Here is an 18,411-nt window from a genome sequence, read left to right as displayed (position 1 = left end):
CCCCTGCTGTTTGCTCATCACACAGGCTCCACAGCTACCTGCGTTTACTAAAGGAGAGTTATGTACTATCATCCAGTCACACAGCAACGTTTAAGATGAAAAAAAGTCACATGCCAGCCACCTTCCTCCTCTGATGAAAGAAGACAAGTCCCTTATGGACAGTAAATGTCTTGGCGTGAGGACACTTCTGCTCTGCGCTTTTCTTTTGAAATAGCGCGACTTGACCGGAAATAACTGTTTTTCTGGACGGAAGATGACTGTCAGATAAGTTATCTGTAGTTCTTACTGCATTTTTGGAACAGTTTTATTTCGTTGTCGTTGTCGGTAGGTTATTTTTAATAAAGTATCGGGTTTATTCCTCTCAACAGCCGTCCCGGTCGGTCTCTCAGCTGACTCTAACGTTTCCGTTAGTTGACAGGAAGGATTGCTAAGTAGCACTGAAGTTAGCAGTGTCGGTGTAACGGACTAGCCAGTTAGCTAACGCCAGCTGTCTCAACACACAGGCCGGGGGACGATAACAATAACTGTCGTTTTATTTTATTTTTTAATCCAACGTTATATATATGTAGTGAGTTATCGTGCTGGCTTTTGTTTAGCTCGCTGACAGACTCGTCACGATAACCGTTAGCTACATTTTCGTTTTGCTAGCTGAGCTAACCGTTAAGTTTATCGTCCAGAGAGGAAAAAAAATACGCTTCGTGGCTTCGTGGTGGACAAAACTCAAACGCTCAGCTATCGCTTCTCAAAGTTCATGTTTCCTGTGAATAAAGAAGTAGCTGTTGGATAATCCAGCTGCTATGGTGTCTGCGAAACCGCTGGTGAGTAAACTCCACCTAACGGGGAGTGACACACATCTGTTGTCACTTGGTCATTTCTTCACGTTTGCCAACATAGCGAGGCGACTTCAAGTTTACAGCTCGACACTGCGGTGAAACTTGTGTCCACGCTGTCTCCCTCGCAGCACCTGCCGAGTTGAACGACTGACAGTGAGACACCTGGTCCAGCATGAAGGCCCTCGGTTCCAGATTCTCCTTCTATGCGGGTTTCGTGGTGGGAACCTTCATACTGTACGTGTTCCTGCGGCAGGTGTGGTTTGAGAGGACCGTGTCAGCTCAGCAGGCCGGCAGCTTTGATAAACTTCACGACTACCAGCAACAGATTGAGGAAGAGAGGAAAATATGGAAGAAGGAGAGGTCTGCTCTTTTCAACCTGAAGCACCCTCACCATACAGGTACGCCACATGGAAGTTATTTGTCTCAAGATATGTTCGTTTTAACTCATTCAACCCTTTGAAACCTGAGAAAATTGGCCTGATTTATTTCTACCACATGAGAGGAAGTCAATGAGCAACTTCAGAAAAAAACCCACAACCTTCAAAACAAATCAAAAAAGTTTAAAAAAGGGAAAAAAAAGAAATGGAAAAATAAAAAAAATTATAACAACCCTGATAATAATTTTGAATCTATAATTATGATGAGCAGAAATAGCTTTTTTGGGATATTTTCCCTCGCTTTAAAAAAAAGATGTTTCTAAATCTACTTATTTCTTGCAATTTGCAGGACCGTTGCCTTTTTCCCATGTTTGAGAAAAAAAACAACACCTGTTTGCTCAGGGTTAAATGATTAAATACCTATGAATTGTTTGAACACAGAACAAGACAGTGATGTTGATCCAGGTTTCAAAGGGTTAAAGAGACATGCTTTAATATCATGCCCTGAACCAAGTTTTTCATTATTATTTTAAGGGTTCAGTGCCACTATGTTTTTACCAAACCCCACTGAATCACAATGTAAAGTTCCAGCTTCCTTTCACATATAATCCTTGCCTGCTAGTATCCAGTGGTGATGTAACTAAGTACATTTCCTCAAGTGCTTGCCTGAGTATGAACTCAAGGTACTTGAGTATTTTATTTTCATGCTACTTTATACTTTTACTCCGCTACATTTCAGAGGAAAATGCTGTGCCTTTTACTACATTTATCTTACAGCTTTAGTTGCTTTACAAATCACGATCTTTGCATAAACAACACAACAAGGATAAACCCTTGTTGTGTTGTTTATGCAAAGATCGTAATTTGTAAAAAAATATGATGATTAGTCATAAAATAAATTACCAAACAGTTTATACAAGTACAGCAACACAAGGGGTGTTATTTTCAATTTTGTTTATAAATTTGAGTTTTTTGGATGTTGATGATGGGTGGTTTTTCTGTCTTTTTTTTTTGTTAATTAATAAATAAATAAATTGAATACTTCTTCCACCACTGCTTGTAGCACAGTGTATCTGCCTCTCTCAGACACTGCATTCACCTTTATGGTTTGTGGTCTGATCCCTTAATAAAGTTTTTATTTACAACCATTATCAAATAGACTATTTAAAGTAGGAAAGGCAAGTTTATTTATATAACACCATTCAGACGCACGGCAATCCAAAGTGCTTTACAGGGGCATAGAAATACATAAAATATAATACAGTGATGTGTATATGTTATCATATCATATATGTTATATGATATGTTATTGAAAACCCACAGTAAAGAATACAGCTTTAGGCCCTGATTAAAATGAGTTAACATTTTAAATAGACCTCAGGTATTTCTGTTTCTCTTATCCACACACCTTGGTGGCAGGTAAAGTTGTACAAAAACTCTTCTTCTTCTTCTACTGCTGCTATTATACTAATACTATAATCTGTACTCTGATAACAATTTTAAAGCAGGTTTATTTGCAACTTGTAAAAATTCAGAAGGGATTTTCTTTGAATAGAAATTAAAGTTTGAAAGTATTAATTTTTGCCTGACAGAATTTAATAAAGTTACTCACACATATTAAGCCCCAAATGACCCCACACATTAGCTCATCAACTGCAGTTCACAGTAGGCAGTGACATTTATGGCACCTTTTTGACCTTGCTCCAGATATGCAGTGATGAGACCTTACTGCGCGCTTCAGTCAAATTTATGGATTTCAGTCCTCCCTTAATGTTACAGAAAAGCTTCCAAATAATTTACAGATCAGAATTTGATGTGCCATTTAATAGTTGTAAGACAACTATGCAATCCCTATTTTATTTTACATAATTGATTTTTTTTTATTGAATTGATGTAACTGATCTCTTGTGATATTTGTTGTCTTTTGTGTCATATATGTAAATGCTGCACTGAAATTGAGACGGGATGTGAATTTACAGCCCTGAGTGGTTATATTGAAGGCACCATTTTTGCTGCTGCTGGATACAGTGCTATCTCTCAGTAAAATTTTACAAAATTTTAAAAAATACTGTTCCCACAAGTCGCCAAGACACAAAAAAATGTGAAAATAGGACCCTGTTGAAAAATACAAGAATTCCTCTGTAAGTAGCTTGGTTACAGTGTATGGGTAAACAGGTTTCCTTATCTACTCCTAATAAGTATGCACATGCATGACAGAAGCGTGCAGACAGGCAGAGTAACAGCCGAGAGCCGGATGTGAGGAGAGATCATTACACAGAGCGACACCTTCCTTGTATTCAAAATTACTCCACCCAAAGTCCCACTGATGCTGAAACTAACACAAAGTAATCTCTAAAACAGTTGTTCTCAACCTGTATTGTGTCAAGAAGAATCCCTAAATTGATACACATTAGTCCACAGCCCCTAATTTGACAGTTTTTTAAACTTGAGGAACCTCTATTTGAAAAGATTTAGGTTATTAGATATGATTAAGACCAGAGATGTCAACTGCAGTTGAGGAGATGACTGTGGAGGAATTAAAACCTATGATCAAGTTAGTCTCTTCTGACTCTTTCTCTTAAAATGCTCACATCTATGGTGAATCATAGAAAAATTATAAGAAAAATAACCTGCCATATTCCCCCATTTTTCTTGGGATCTTTGGTTAAGGAGCATTGCTCTACAAATCTAAATTATTTATTTTCCTCTGCTGACACCTGACACTGCTACACACCCCAAACAAAAAGTCAGGGAGCAGCAGCTCTTGTCACTAATGCAATTAAAATAAGCCTCTAGATGTAAGAACTCAGTTTCCAGCGCTGAATATTTGACTGTCAAATTCAGACACTTTAGTGCTGTGAGCTAAAGTCTGCTCCACCGCTGTCTGTTTGCCTGTCCTAAGTGCACTGCCAATCCAACACAGACAAACACACCAAAATGATAAAGTCAGGACTGACACAGTGTCTTCTATTACTACAGTAAGTACGTAAGGTGAAGCTTCAAAATAATTTCGGCAGTTAGGGAGAAATCTGGTTACAGAAATGTAGCATATGTACATGTCTTTACAGTAATAAGGTTACTTCAGTGCACATAAGCACAATTTTCAAACTACATCATCACCTGTTGCTTCTGAGTAAAACTGGCCACTCAAGTTCCTTTAAATCTCACCAACTCTTATTTTTGATGACTGTCTGACTGAAATAGGTTTTGTTGTGTAGCTCTTTGTATTCAGCATTTATCTATGGAGGGGGGATGTTGTGTCAAGTTTTGAAACATTTGCACATTAAATACTTCCCAATAAAACGGGTCGTTTTTAGGAGAGGAACGTGTGCTGATTTGTTTGGGCGTATTTTTTATTATGTACTTGGTTTTTTATTTTAACCATCCACTTGAGTTCCTGAAATTGGATTTTCAATGCCACACTCTGCTACCACCTTGATGACATATTTTATTTGCTCTTCTGTTGTCGTTCCCCCTCCAAAAGAATATCATATGTTATTGGATATTGTCGCATTTTATTATGGGTAGATTACAGTGTAAAATGTAACATTTATGTTTGTATTAACTTACCAGGTGAGGATAGCGCCATGGCTGATGAACTGTACAAAAAGGTGCGTATTCTTTGCTGGGTGATGACTGGACCCAACAACCTGGAGAAGAAGGCTCGGCATGTGAAGTCCACGTGGAGTCGCCACTGTAATATTGTGGTCTTCATGAGCTCTGTGGAGGACCCCGACTTCCCCACAGTGGGCTTAGGTACAAAGGAGGGTCGGGACCAGCTGTACTGGAAAACAATCCGGGCCTTCCATTATGCCTACGAGCATCACATCAATGAGGCAGATTGGTTCCTCAAAGCAGATGATGACACCTACGTAATAGTAGACAACCTGCGCTGGATTCTTTCGAACCACACACCGGACGAGCCGATTTACTTTGGCCGAAGATTCAAGCCCTACACCAAGCAGGGGTACATGAGTGGCGGTGCAGGCTATGTGTTGAGTAAAGAGGCGCTGCGGCGATTTGTAGAGGGATTTAAAAGTCAACTGTGTACTCACACTACCTCTGTGGAGGACCTGGCAATGGGGCAGTGCATGGAGAAAGTTGGGGTGCTGGCAGGGGACTCCAGAGACACTGCGCACAGGGAGACATTTCACCCATTTGTCCCCGAGCAACATCTCACTGCCAAGTTTCCCAAGAGCTTCTGGTACTGGAGCTACTGCTACTACCCCATCTCAGAGGCAAGTGAAGCAAACATTGTGGACTTTGTCCTTGCTGTTGATGTAGTATCACAGTGGAAGGAAGCAACTTTAGCACTGCAAATGTTTGAACAGACAGGGATTTATTTTTGTTGGCTTAACAACATGTCTACAAATACATGTTTTTTTCCCCTTTGGCATTTTTTTTTGTCAAACGGGTAGAACAGGTAGAGGTTAAGAGTAGTGAAAGGTTAAAGCTGGGGTATGCAGAGATTTGCTAAAAAAGGCAAAAAAACAGAATTTGAAAATAAACCCTCCTTCTTGCCGTCCTCCCGTCTCTGTCCTACGCCCCTCCAACCAGACAACTACAGGCACATGTACGCACTTCATACAGTAACTCAGTGGTTCCATATGTTGATTCACGTGATCCTATTTCATTGTAGAGCTGGGTGCAGCGCATTTGCTCAGCTCCTCCTTAGCCCTCTCTCTTTGTCTCTCTCTGTTTTTGTCTGTGAGGTGTCTAACTAACTGTGTCTTAGAAAGAATTAGTTAGCTAGTAGAAGAGGGGGAAAAATCGATACAGCAAAGTATTGTGATATTTTTGTGTGGCAATATTGTATTGTAGACCCTGATTTTTTTTATCATATAAATTATTAATATTACAAATACAAATTAAAGCTTTTGTTAGTTCACTGGAGACATTTTGCTGTAATAAAAAGTGACTGATATGAGGTGAACAGACCAAAAACTTTATCATATTAGATAATACAGATGTTGACATTGTTTTCCTTTTGGGACATAATTTGGGACATAAAAAAGGTAATAAATTGCAAAATATTGCAATTTTTTCACAATTTTATCACAATACTCAGCATAACCCAACATGTCTAAAATTGAAATATTATTGTGTTGTGCTAATGTCGTGTCATGGAGCCTCTGGGCATTCCCACCCCTATTAACTAGTCACCTCACAGTCCTACTATCTGCTCCTCAACACTGTGCCCTGCTTGCAGGGAGGAGAAGGACTTCAGTTGGTGGCTGTAGCTGTTCAAATGTGCCCAGTGCAGAGTGTCAGAGCATGCTGGTTGACAGTGGCATTGTTGGGTCTAGCCTGTGAAACAGCAGCAGCAGAAAGTTTGCTGATCTGGAAGAGGAGTCAGGGCTTCCGGGTCCCCTACAGCTGTAGGGAGTGAGGAGGCGAAGGGTTACACTGTGATTTGAGGCTCTTACAAACATTAGCTACATACATAAGAAACCACAGCTGTGAGATATTAGCCATATTTTGTTTCATCGTGTTAACTGTCAGACTATCTTTTAGACTCTTCTTTTTGATATGTCCGTCTTCCATTTTTGGGTTGCTTTGCAGTGCAGACAGTTAGTGCCGATTCTGGAATAGCAACTTTCTCTGCAGGATACTCCATTCTCCATTGAATCAGGATTTCACTGAATCAGCTTTTCACTGAAGGGACATGCATGAGCTTCTGCGTTTGTTTACAGCCAAAAGGAAACGCCCTTTCTCTGAAGAGACCTGTGATTGACTGAAGTCTTTCATCACAGGCTAGATTTTCTAAAGCCTGAAAATAGAGAAAGTTTATTATGGGTTGTTGCCCACTGACACCCAAATAAAGACGCCTACCCCAGCTTTAATCAGAATAATGCATGCTGATATTTACTGAAATAAATACATTTTCTCAATATGTTAACTTGTGGGAGGCATGCACTGTGTTCACATTTTTTTACCACCCATCCTAAATGTGAGACTGTCTCTGTAATGTTGCTCAACCACACTCTCTTTTTCCTCAGGGTCCAAACTGCTGCTCAGACTTGTCGGTGTCATTCCACTACGTGGATGCTTCACACATGTATTTACTGGAGTACTACACGTATCACCTGCGTGCCTTTGGCTACAAATACCGTTACCAGCCCCCCACCCCGCTAGGCTACAACATTGAGCAGTCAAGTTCCCGGGATGCTGCAGAAGGAAAAAAGGGGGTGATATCTCAGGAGAAAGTGCGAGGAGAAGGGGATGATCCATCCAGAACTGACAAGAAACAGGATGCAGACCCCCCTCCTGTAAAGAGAGAACCTGCTGCTGCTCCAGCAGGAAAATAACAGTAGCACTGTGCGGGTGTGTTACGTGAAGGAAACTGATCATTAGTTAGGGGAATGTGTGTTTGGTGTATTTGCTCATTCATTCTGAAAATCTTTGCTCATATTTCTACAAAAGTAGAAATCGAGTCCAGTTTGATTTGGAGTGTCCCCACAAATAAGTGCACAGCTGAAGGACTCCTCTTAATGTGAAGTGTGACTGCAGGACGGGTCTTAATGCTGAGATGTAATTAATGACTTCTTCCCCTGTTTTTTCAGATGTTTTTTTTTTTTTTAACAACTGAACATCTTCTTCAGAAGTTCAGTAGCTTTTTGTGAGCTTCATCTATGTGTTGATTTAACTTAAGCACCTTTTCGATTGATATGAAACGTATGGGAACCAAGTATTTTCTAGCGCCAGTTAAATTAATGTTTTAGATATTTTATCCTTCTCTTGAGGATCGTAAACCCACCAAAACAACTTCATCTGCCACTCTTTAAAGGGCAGTAGTTGTTGGATTACTGGAGTTGTTTGACTTCATTTCACACAGATAACTATGCCTTGGAAACCAATGAGACCCAATTATATGTCTTTACTTGGTCAGACAGCTGTCTAAAAAATTTTTAAAAAGTGCCTCACCATAAACATTCAGTCAAACACTCCCTTTGTCTATAGGTGACATAGGTATTTTCTTTTGAGCATTTTGCTGCAAACCAGTTAGCGTGTCTCCTAAATTTGTTTTTGGCTGCATGCAAAAGCATTTCTGCAATAAGGCACGCATAATCCTAAATACGTTTTATTTGAAATATGCTGCAGTTACTTAAGGAAGATTGATTTCATATATTCTTTTTTTGGGGGGAGGGTCTGAAAAAGTAATCTTTTTAAGTTTTATTTAGAGTTTTATTTCCTCAACTATGGCTTCAACCAGCCAAATGTTATATCTGTTAGCAATTTATCTGCAGATTAATATTGTGATTTATTGTTTGGTCCATGAAATGTCAAGGAATGGTGAAAAATAATTAATCTCAGTGTTTCCCACTGAATTAGTGTCTATCTGCGGCAGATCAGCAAATTTTCTGTGGTTTTTTTTTTTGTTTGTTTGTGTATCCCTGTCCCCTTTCTGGATTCGGAGGTTTTAATAGGTGCATAAATGCATTGCAGTGGGAGCTCCTGATGAGTTTTTTTTTCTCAGCAGCAGCTGTTTGTTTAGTTTGAATCATGGGCTGGATAACTGTGGAGAGCAGCTTGTGGTCAGATTGGTCAGAGCTTGTCAGATCAGACTGATGGATTAGATGAGCTGCTGCTGCTGCAGAGGCAAGTGAAAGCAAACTTTAAGACCCAGCACTTGACCCCTGAGTGAACAGTTTCCATGTGAATGCATTTTCATCCAGAGCAGCTCGGAAATACGATATACCGCACTCAAATGAGAGCACTGTTGTTCTGATAAATAAGAGCTCTATGCCATGTTAAGTCTGTGCCCAGAGCGTGCTCTGCTCTCTTAGAGTGTGGTGCTCCTAATAAGTTAACATTACATTGATCCACAAATAGAAAATCAATATGTGGGGGAAAATTCTGATATTATATCAGGCAGCCACAAATATATGAATGTGTGGAAAGCCTTGAATTTATTATTTCTTTTGATAAAGAGAAGCAGCAGCCTACACAATGTGTGGCATTTTTAGGTTATAAAAGACGTAAACGATTAATGGATTATCAGAGAAGTTGCCGATCAGTGTTCTGTTGATTAACGGATTATTTAATCTACCTAAACATCATTGTGAAACTGAAGTGAATTTCAGTCATGATCTTGCAGCCTCAATCAAGTGTTAGGCAAATACATCATACATCAACCCAACCCCAAAACGACTTTTAACCCCCCAGATATAGAGTTACTTGGATTAGAAAAGCATTGTTTGGATGCCTTCATATTTCTCTATGGCTTACAGACGGACACTGATTTGACCATAATGCTTTAAATGAAAAGTCCAAATGACTAAATTTATACAGTCCAGCCAAAGATTACCAGGAGAGGCTTAAGTCAGAATAGTCGATATTTGTGTGGCGATAAAAGGGTTAATCCGAGTGCTTCTAATTCTTTTATAGGTTTATATTCAGTTAACCACAAAACTTTACGGAGGTTTGCCTGTTCCCCAGCCTTGTGTTAATGTGATCTTGATTAAGTGGTCAGACACACCTTCAGCCTGAGGAGGAAGGAGTTAGTCAAATATCTTTCTTTCTTTCTTTGTACTGAAACACTATCTTCTTCAAACCGTCTGTGACGCAGGCTTATTATTCATACTTCCCAAAAACGGCACTGGATACACCCACCTCACTGTTCCCCTCATCTCTCCCTAGTGGACTCATCAGCTTGTGCCTTGTAATTAGAGATTGTATGAGCCGTCAGCTGCACACATGACTTTGCACTGTGACATTACCATGATGAGAGTGATGCTTTCAGATGGAGAGTAATGGTATTGAATCCTTCCAATGTAATGAGTATGGCCTGCGGGCCAGCCAGCGGATGACTTGTTCACAACAGTGTTTTGTTTTGTTTTGTTTTTTTTTGGATATGGAAGAATTGTTCTTTTATATAATTTTAGTTTCTATGATGTTCTATAATTTTTAAATTTCAGGTGGATCAGACCTTTTGATTTAGTACATTGTGTATATTTAAAAGTATTCATAACAGTTTCTTTACTATGTTGTAACTAAACAAAGAGTTAATTTTAATGGGAGATAATTACCAAATATTCAAACTGGCTTCAGGAATCAGGCACGATTCAGTGATGAATCAAACAGAACAAATTTGTCATTTATGTGAAAATTGAATGCACTTGAGTGTTACAATTGCTGTTTTTCTTTTTAACCACTTAAACCTCTAATTCTCTTTCAAGGTTAAAAATGAATGAGGAAACTAATGCCTGTCAAAATGCCTTTTGTATGTGTTTACACTCTGTTTCCTTCTGTACATGAGCATAAAGCATGTTCTGTTTTTTCTGTTAAAATGAAAAGGTCCAGTTTAAAACCAAATCAGCATGTTTGATATAACGGTTTCTTTTTAATTAATTTGAATTTGTTTTCAAGTGAATTAACAGTCTGTAAAACTTTTAAGTAGCAAAGGACTTCAGTGCAGATTCTTCCTGTCAGTCCTGCGGGCCTCAAACACTTTGTTGATATCCACCACATCTGATCTCTGATGCCAGTGATTCAACACATTCAGTCTTCGACAATCTACTCCAACATTTGAATTTTATCTATGGGAAAGGTGTACAGTACTGTATTTATATTTGAAATATATTTATGTCGGTATTGACGTCTAAATTGAGTCGATACTCTTCAGTGTGTAAATGAGTTTTGTGTGAGTGTGTGAGCACACGTGATCAGTGTGCAGGATCGTTTTCAGTGAATGGTACTTTAATCACTATAAATAAATGCATATTTTATTGTACATTTGTTTTAAAGTTGTGTACACTGTGTTAGAACATGGTCCAGTGACAGTTAAAAGCAGTCATGCATGGTTAATACAGGTTTTTTCACCTCTGTGTGGTTAAATAACTTTGATACAATGTTCTCTCTAGTTACAGTAGCTGTGAGGATTTCTCAGCGCTGTGGGAGATGGTTTAACAGCAGCCCTGTTGGAGTTGAGGAGGCGTGACATCCCCACTACAGATAGCGTCGAAACCTAAGTAAAGAGAACAAGGTATGCAAGAGATTAAGAAAGTTTTTTTTTTTTTTTTTACATGGATATTTTTTTTATTTTACGCACATGCAGATTTTACCTATGGTTCCCGTGATCAATGATTCAGCCTCTCCTTGTCTGTAAATACTCCTCAGCACACGGACAAACCATTCCTGTTAAAAGAGAAAAAAGTTTAACTTTAATTAACTTTGGTTAACTTTAACACTCAATACATAGTTATCATAATCATCAATCATCAGCAATACATCACTTGCTTTCAGTGGCGTTCCTTTTAATGTGTCCTCAGTCTGTTTTATAAGTCTACAAACAAAGCGTGTTTCTGCCAAACAATGGTCTGTTATTCCACAGCTTTGGATACGTTAGACCACAGGTTAACACCTACATCGTCAACATACAACAGCTTCCCTTTTACTGGAGGTAACTAGAAACAATTACCAACAGCACCACACTTACAAATGCCAAATGAGAGAAAATCACCAATTTGGTTGATGCTATTATCTGCAATAACTTTATACCTTCAGTTTATGATCAGTCCTGGATATTTCATAAACTATTGAAATATGCATATAACTATTTGGCATGCAAACTGTTAAGTAATCTTTTCCACACCCAATGCCAGTAAGATCAGTAAACGCATTACAGATGTCCTCAGGGTGACAACACAGTGTCAATAGCAATCTTGATGATTCATACTGTAGCGCTCTAATTAAATGGCTCTTTCTTGTCTCTGCACCATATGTTTAAAAGCAGGAAACAGGTCCAGATTTTTACCACAGATCTTGTAAATGGACCTAAACTTGTATAGCACCTCTCTAGCCTTCCGACCACTCAAGAAGCTTTAACACTAAGAGTTAACATACACTCGAAAGCAATTTGAGGTCTTGCCCAGGGATCTGTCAACATGCAGACTAGAGCAGGGGCCGCTCTTGTGATTAGCGGCCGCTCTACCTCCCCCTGAGCCACAGCTGCTTCTCACAATGATGCTTTGTCTGAGCACCATTGTCTTATTTGATCGTATAGCGCTCTGGTGATTTTAGAAGTCTCACCAAATGAATGGGCATCCCCAAAATAGTTGGAAATTACATCTTGAAGGTTTTTCTACGCTGTTCGGTTCCAAAATTAATTGTTGTCACCACTGTTGTGGTTAACCACTGTGCTACTAAGAAGTGTAGTAAGTAAAAAACCTCCTGAACATCTGGGGGCAGTTGCACAAAACAGCTTAAGATTTTCCTTTAAGTACGAGTTAAAGTTTCCTTAAAAAAAATCAGTTGCACGAAACACATGTAAAATCTTTTTACAGTGCAATTCCTTAATGTTTTAGCTTAACTAAGAACTTTTCAACAGCCTTAAATAAGTTATTTTCAGCCGATGGGAAATTAAGCCTTAAGTGTCATACTCAAGGAGATAACTTGCATGTTTTTCACAGCCAGCCTCTAGATATTAAGTTATTAGAGAACTAAAGCAGAAAAAAAGCATCCACACACTCAATCTGTGCAAAAGTCTTTTTAATGCAAGCTTTCAATGAGACCTTCTTCAAGGCATAAACAGGCTGCCTTTTTTTCTGCTTTAGTTTGATGCTCTATAGCTCCAGCACCTTAGCTAAGTTTGTATACCAGATAAGCAGCGTTTTTTTTCTCCAAATTATTTGCAAAAAAAAGGTGAGCACACATGATCAATGAACACTGAAGCTATTCTAACCAGGAGAAATTTCAACTGGTTACAACCTGCAATCCTTACTGCTACGCCACTAAATCCCCCTAAATCTTACACACCGTTCCTTTTACAAAAGAGCATGCACAACTTACCGTATGTTTGTCCCCAAAACAGCCACACAATACACTGGTAAATAGTGTAAAGTAAATCAATAGATATTGTATGACCTTTTGGTTGAATTGCTCTCATTGTTGCTGAAGAAACTCACCTGTGCTCCACCCCAACAGATCAGCGAGGATGTGGTCTATGTGTCCTGCAGAAGATCAAGAGAAAATGTGATACAATGCCACAAAGCTACAGTATTGCAAGCGAGGTCAGTACAGGTAAAATACTGCATACTGGATACAAATTCATACTTTTTCTTGACGTCGGGATGTTTCTGCGACCTGCAAAAAGAGTTAGGCTTTAGACGACAAGAGTTATAGCGTCAGTGATAGAAATGCTGTGAGACGAAGTGGTTCTTGTAAAAAATAACTCACTGTTTGATTGAGCAACACTTCTCCTTCCCATTAGACCCACAAAACTGTTATAGTCGATGTCTTTAGATCTCTTCATCTCAGCATCTCCTCCGACGCAGCACTCCGGCTTAGCGTGCAAGTCAAAACATCATCTGTTAGCCTGTCTGGCATTATTGTACACTTCAGCTACACACTATAATGTGGCCGTAAGTCACTTGACTTTATAGATGTCTATAGTCTTACCCCAGTCAGTGATTTGTATTTGTCCTCCTGACATCCAGACCTCACAGGAAATAAGACAAGGACGACTAAAGCGAACAGTGAAGCCAGAGTGCAGCACTTTAGGGTTCTCTCCATCACTCTGAAATGTAAGTCAGATGTAAAGCAGACAAAATGTGCACATCTGGCTGACAATAATTTTTCCTACAGCACTCTTCTTATATTGGTTTAACCAATGAACAAATACTCTGTGACCAACCCAAAAAAACATAATGTCTTTTACCATCGTCACATAATTCATTTATTTTATTTTTTAGTTAAAATTGTGACAGCTTTCAGGCAGCTGTAGCAGCAGAAACTAGTGGCCAGACTCACTCATAAGCTGTAGGAGATATTTGTTGTTAGTATTTAGTTGTTATTTGCTCATTATAAGTTGTATTGTTTGATTTATTTAGATGTTATTTGGATCAGAGATTGATAGTTTTCTTTTGCTAGTTATTTGTTGAGTTTATTGTAATTATACAAGTTAGCATATTTAGTTTTTGTGTAATTAGTATTGTGGGTTTTTTTGTTTTGGTTTGTGAATTTGGTAATACGGGAAACCTGCAAATTTATTTATGTCAATTTCTTTATGTCAGTTTGTTAGTAAAATTAAACTCAAGCTGAAATCATAGACCATAAGGGCCACTGACGCACCATGAGCATGTGATGTGTACACGTAAAAATCCACGAACAGAACAAAATACAAAGTGTGCAAAACACTAAATATGCTTAAAAAAAATAACAATGATGAAACTAAACAAATAACTAATCTAAATACAGCAAACATCTAGAAAAATCAAACAATAAGCTACTATTTGTGATCAGCAAACAACAATAAATAGCTCCAACGTGAGCTGTTACGAGCTATATTATATAATACATGTTAATTGTTTGAAAACCTCCATTAACTCCCATTTCATCTATAACTCAACCAGTATATTAAGTGGGTTGTGATTAATGTCATCCATTTAAATCAACATGACAGCCTGCAACAATCAGCCTCTTCCTCTTCAAATGTTCCTGTAATGCTCTTTGAATTACATCAGTCTGTATTTGCATTGCGTTGCATTACAGTAGATAATGCAAACACGTGGTGTTTTTTTTTTTTTTTGGATTTAATCGTTTTTTTAATCGTATGTTCTTTGTAGGATTCCTGCTACGACTGCATATACTTACATGTTCTCACATGTACTCAGTTATACTTAAACATTTCCTGATTGCCCTCTTAAAACTTACTGTTTGTCTCATAGAGGAAACAATGGCAAACACAATATAATATAAAATGTATCTGTAAAATATTATTATAATCAGGCTAAACACCACAGTCTCACGTTTTTCCCAACACACTTCCGCTGTTGGCTGCAGCCTGACATCTAACAGTCACACTTCACCCTCAGAATGGTGTGTGAAGCCTGACGCTGGTGGATTTGGACTGGTTATTCTCCAAATATTATGCACTCTAAGATAACACACTTATGGGTCTGCACACGCAGGAAACAATTTTTAATTAGGCTAGGTTACACATAGTAATGCATGCGTGCAGCAACATGTAGATGTTTGATCTGACTACCAGCAAAGGGAGCGGGTTTTTCTTTTTCAGCGTTTGGGGTGACACATATTGGCAGGGGTTCAAGGGTACTCCTTCAAGAAATTTTGAGCAATTTATTTCCTACGTTCTAGTGAATATTTCTGCACCAATTTGAAGGACTGGGCAGTTAAGTGGATTTTAATTATAATTTCAAATTTGGTTTCCGACGATAATGAAAACAAGATATTTGAGATGAAATGATTAATGTGTTATGATTCTCTCATTCTGTCTTGTGTTATAAATCCAGCGCACTCCTTTCCACATTGGTATGCTTTTGCCCCTCCCTACAAACCCAAACTCACTCTCAGCCAGGCTGTTGCATGTCTGCTTAACCTCAAGGCTCTGTCATTAGAATTATGTTTGAGGTTCAGGAAGTTTATTTTTAATCTGATAAATGCATAATGTGTTTAAGTCAGTGAGCTATTGTATGAAACAACTGTGATCTCAATATTGACCAAAATAATCATGATCATGAGTCTTACCATAATCCAATTCGTTCTGTTTCTGCATCAAATTATGGTGGAAATTTCATCATACTTCCTGCTTCAGCTGTGCATAGTAGCTTCATCATATTTTTCTTGCAACCACCTACTTTATCTGGGGCAATGTCACATACATGAGTCGCATTATAGTCTGTCAAAATAAAAGTCCCCTGCTATACGCTGGTGTAGTGGTTAGCACTGTCGTTTCAAATACGGGGTCCCAGGTTTGAACCCGGGTTTGCATGTTCCCCCCTGTCAGCGCAGAGTTTTCTCCAGGTTTTCTGGCTTCCTCCCACAGTCCAAAGACATGCAGGTTAAGTGGTGACTCTAAACTGGCTGTAGGTTTGAAAGTAAGCGTGAATGGTTGTCTGTATCTTTGTGTCAGCCCTGCAATACTTTGGCGACCTGTCCAGGGCGTTCCCCGGCTCTCGCCCAATCACAGCTGGGATAGGCTTCAGCTTCAAATATCAGGTTATTACAATTAGAAAATATAGACCCTTAAAATAAAACTTCATAAGAAATAAATTGGTTTAATATAAATGGAGCACATTAGTTTTGAAGTGAAGATTTTTCATCCAATAAATTATGCAAAGTAATATGAGGAAAATTAAACATTTTTGTCCGAAAATAGTACAGTGTCCTTATGTCTCCTCTGGATAAGCACACTAACCAGTCACAGTGTTTTTAGGCTCCTTCATCACAATAATCTATTGAAAATGAATGACAACAACCTGAAAGTCTCACCTGTTAGCAGCGTCGAAAAATCTCGATCTGATCCAGCAGTTTAAACCGGTGATCTGTTCAACAGTTCACTTGGTATCAAAGACGCTCGATGCCAACTCCAAGTATCTTTCCACCCAGCAGCCTCTCTATCTCAATTATTATAGTCCTTGAGCTCATCTGTGATCCAATTAGTACTCCAACCGCCACCCAAACCCCCATCCCACCCCTACACACACACACACAAACACAAACACACACACACACACACACACACACACACACAGAGTTGGTAGCATCATTCTCATTAGTTTTTTTGAACAACTGAAAGCGTCAAAATGAGATTTTTAGATGCAATTATAATATAAAAATAAATGAAGCCTTTACAACATGTTTTTTTAGTGAAATAAACATTAAAATAGACAGTTTTAATGTAGAACATAAGCAATTAATCATGTCAAAAAGCCCATTCTTACTGATTTAACACAGAATACTCTGGTTGATCACAGCGAGTCATAAAATTCAGATTTACCACAAGGAGTGATACATCCCAGTTTCACACAACATGGCAACTAGTGTAGCTGGATTCATCAAAGTAATGCTTCAGTCACAAAATGAACATTTGTTAATAAATTACTTAAAGCATGTTACCTTGATTTCACTAAGTAAACAAAGTCAATTTTTGATGAATGGAAGTAAAAGCGGCATCACACTAAACAACAGAAAAACTATATCGAAACATCACTTTACAAACTCTCACACAACTCATGCAGTGTAATCTCCGTCATTTAACCAGTCGTATGCTCGGTGCCTTCCTAACACGCATTTCGTCAGATTACCTGTAACACCTGCATACGAGCTGCAAGTTTGGCGTGTAAGTTTTCACTTTGCTTTTGCATTCCACTGAACAGACTTCAGATGCAGTCATGCTTCTCGTCCGTACATGACGCTGTTGAAATAGTAACGTTTTAGCAAAAATGCATGTGTTTGGGAAGTACTTTTAACATCCAACTGCGTGAATGAGATTTGCATTATACTGCAATAGTTGTGTGAGAGTTTGTAAACGGATGCTGTGTGTGTGTGTGTGTGTGTCTGTGTCTGTGTCTGTGTGTCTGTGTTTGTGTGTGTGTGTGTGTGTGTGTGTGTGTGTCTGTGTCTGTGTCTGTGTGTCTGTGTTTGTGTGTGTGTGTGTGTGTGTCCCAGGAGAAACTGAATGTAAAATGTGCCTGTTTAAGTGGACTGGACTGGGAAACAGCGTACGCCCTGCTAGCGGATATTGCTGCTCTGTCTTCACCATCAGTGACTGGTGTGTGAGAGAGCAGCAAGCCAAATAACTCCCACACTCTCTGAATCAATGAGAGGATAAGCGGAAGCCTCCTGGCTGATCCTTTCCGTCCACAGACAAATTGTTGATTACACCCACCTTGAATTTATGACGTCACACTTGAACAACACAAATCATTCTGTCTCACAAAACAACAACTCACTAACCCATACTGTGTGTGTTCATAACAGCAATTAGCATTTTTTCATTTTCGTTTTTTTATTTTTTTTATTTTTAGATTGCCTAATTGCCTTGAAGCTTTGACTTTTGTTTGGAAAAGTGTTCTTTAGGAACAGCCATGAAAACTGGTCTTAGAGGTCTCTTGAGACAGGATTCAGATCCTGTACAGAGTTAAAAGTATTTTTTTCATGGCATTACACGTATCCTGGTTTATTGACTTATTGTGTTAGTATGAACTTTTGCACTCTGTGCAGTCTGCATGTATCCCTCTGACCATATTTATACTTATATGATGACAAAAAAAGGGTTTGATGATTTCAGGCTGCATGGTGAACTGTTAAACAGACAGAAAGGTTGTAACTAAGGCTGCCAAGCCATTCATTTTTAAAATTGTGATACATTAATCACAATTAATCATATTTTTAAGTCATGTTTTAACAGTTTTGAAGTCCATACTGACAAAGTGAAGCAATTCCTACCAGATTGTCTT

At 38.7% G+C, this 18,411-nt stretch overlaps 2 protein-coding genes across 2 annotated transcripts; one reads left to right on the top strand and one right to left on the bottom strand.

The window, feature by feature from the left end:
* The first annotated feature begins 254 nt into the window (after positions 1-254).
* c1galt1lb (core 1 synthase, glycoprotein-N-acetylgalactosamine 3-beta-galactosyltransferase 1, like b) lies at positions 255-10,943 on the top strand. Its single transcript, XM_042503844.2, has 4 exons — positions 255-818; positions 962-1,231; positions 4,784-5,448; positions 7,210-10,943. Exons 2-4 carry the CDS (start codon positions 1,006-1,008, stop codon positions 7,516-7,518), a joined length of 1,200 nt encoding a protein of 399 aa, XP_042359778.1. The 5' UTR covers positions 255-818; positions 962-1,005; the 3' UTR covers positions 7,519-10,943.
* Positions 10,935-16,654, bottom strand: LOC148190192 (uncharacterized). Its single transcript, XM_088087371.1, has 7 exons — positions 16,442-16,654; positions 13,610-13,727; positions 13,388-13,493; positions 13,265-13,294; positions 13,117-13,161; positions 11,275-11,347; positions 10,935-11,177 (listed from the first exon to the last, which is right to left on the bottom strand). The coding sequence occupies exons 2-6, from the start codon at positions 13,721-13,723 to the stop codon at positions 11,298-11,300; spliced, it is 345 nt and encodes a 114-aa protein (XP_087943497.1). The 5' UTR covers positions 13,724-13,727; positions 16,442-16,654; the 3' UTR covers positions 10,935-11,177; positions 11,275-11,297.
* Positions 16,655-18,411: the final 1,757 nt, after the last annotated feature.

This window comes from Plectropomus leopardus, chromosome 2 (genome assembly GCF_026936395.1).
Source record: "Plectropomus leopardus strain MGB_pleo_1.0 chromosome 2, ASM2693639v1, whole genome shotgun sequence".
NCBI classification, from domain to species: domain Eukaryota; kingdom Metazoa; phylum Chordata; class Actinopteri; order Perciformes; family Serranidae; genus Plectropomus; species Plectropomus leopardus.
The sequence above is the reverse complement of the archived record's forward strand: the minus strand, read 5'-3'. Positions and strand labels throughout refer to the sequence as shown.

Bases quoted from the DNA above. Each gene is read 5' to 3' on its own strand.
- c1galt1lb (XM_042503844.2), top strand. From the start codon at position 1,006: ATGAAGGCCCTCGGTTCCAGATTCTCCTTCTATGCGGGTTTCGTGGTG. The intron at 1,232-4,783 runs GTACGCCACATG...TTAACTTACCAG, and splicing joins GAAGCACCCTCACCATACAG to GTGAGGATAGCGCCATGGCT. The intron at 5,449-7,209 runs GCAAGTGAAGCA...CTTTTTCCTCAG, and splicing joins GCTACTACCCCATCTCAGAG to GGTCCAAACTGCTGCTCAGA.
- LOC148190192 (XM_088087371.1), bottom strand. From the start codon at position 13,723: ATGGAGAGAACCCTAAAGTGCTGCACTCTGGCTTCACTGTTCGCTTTA. The intron at 13,295-13,387 runs GTGAGTTATTTT...CTCTTTTTGCAG, and splicing joins AAGTGTTGCTCAATCAAACA to GTCGCAGAAACATCCCGACG. The intron at 11,348-13,116 runs GTGAGTTTCTTC...CTCTTTTAACAG, and splicing joins TCTGTTGGGGTGGAGCACAG to GAATGGTTTGTCCGTGTGCT.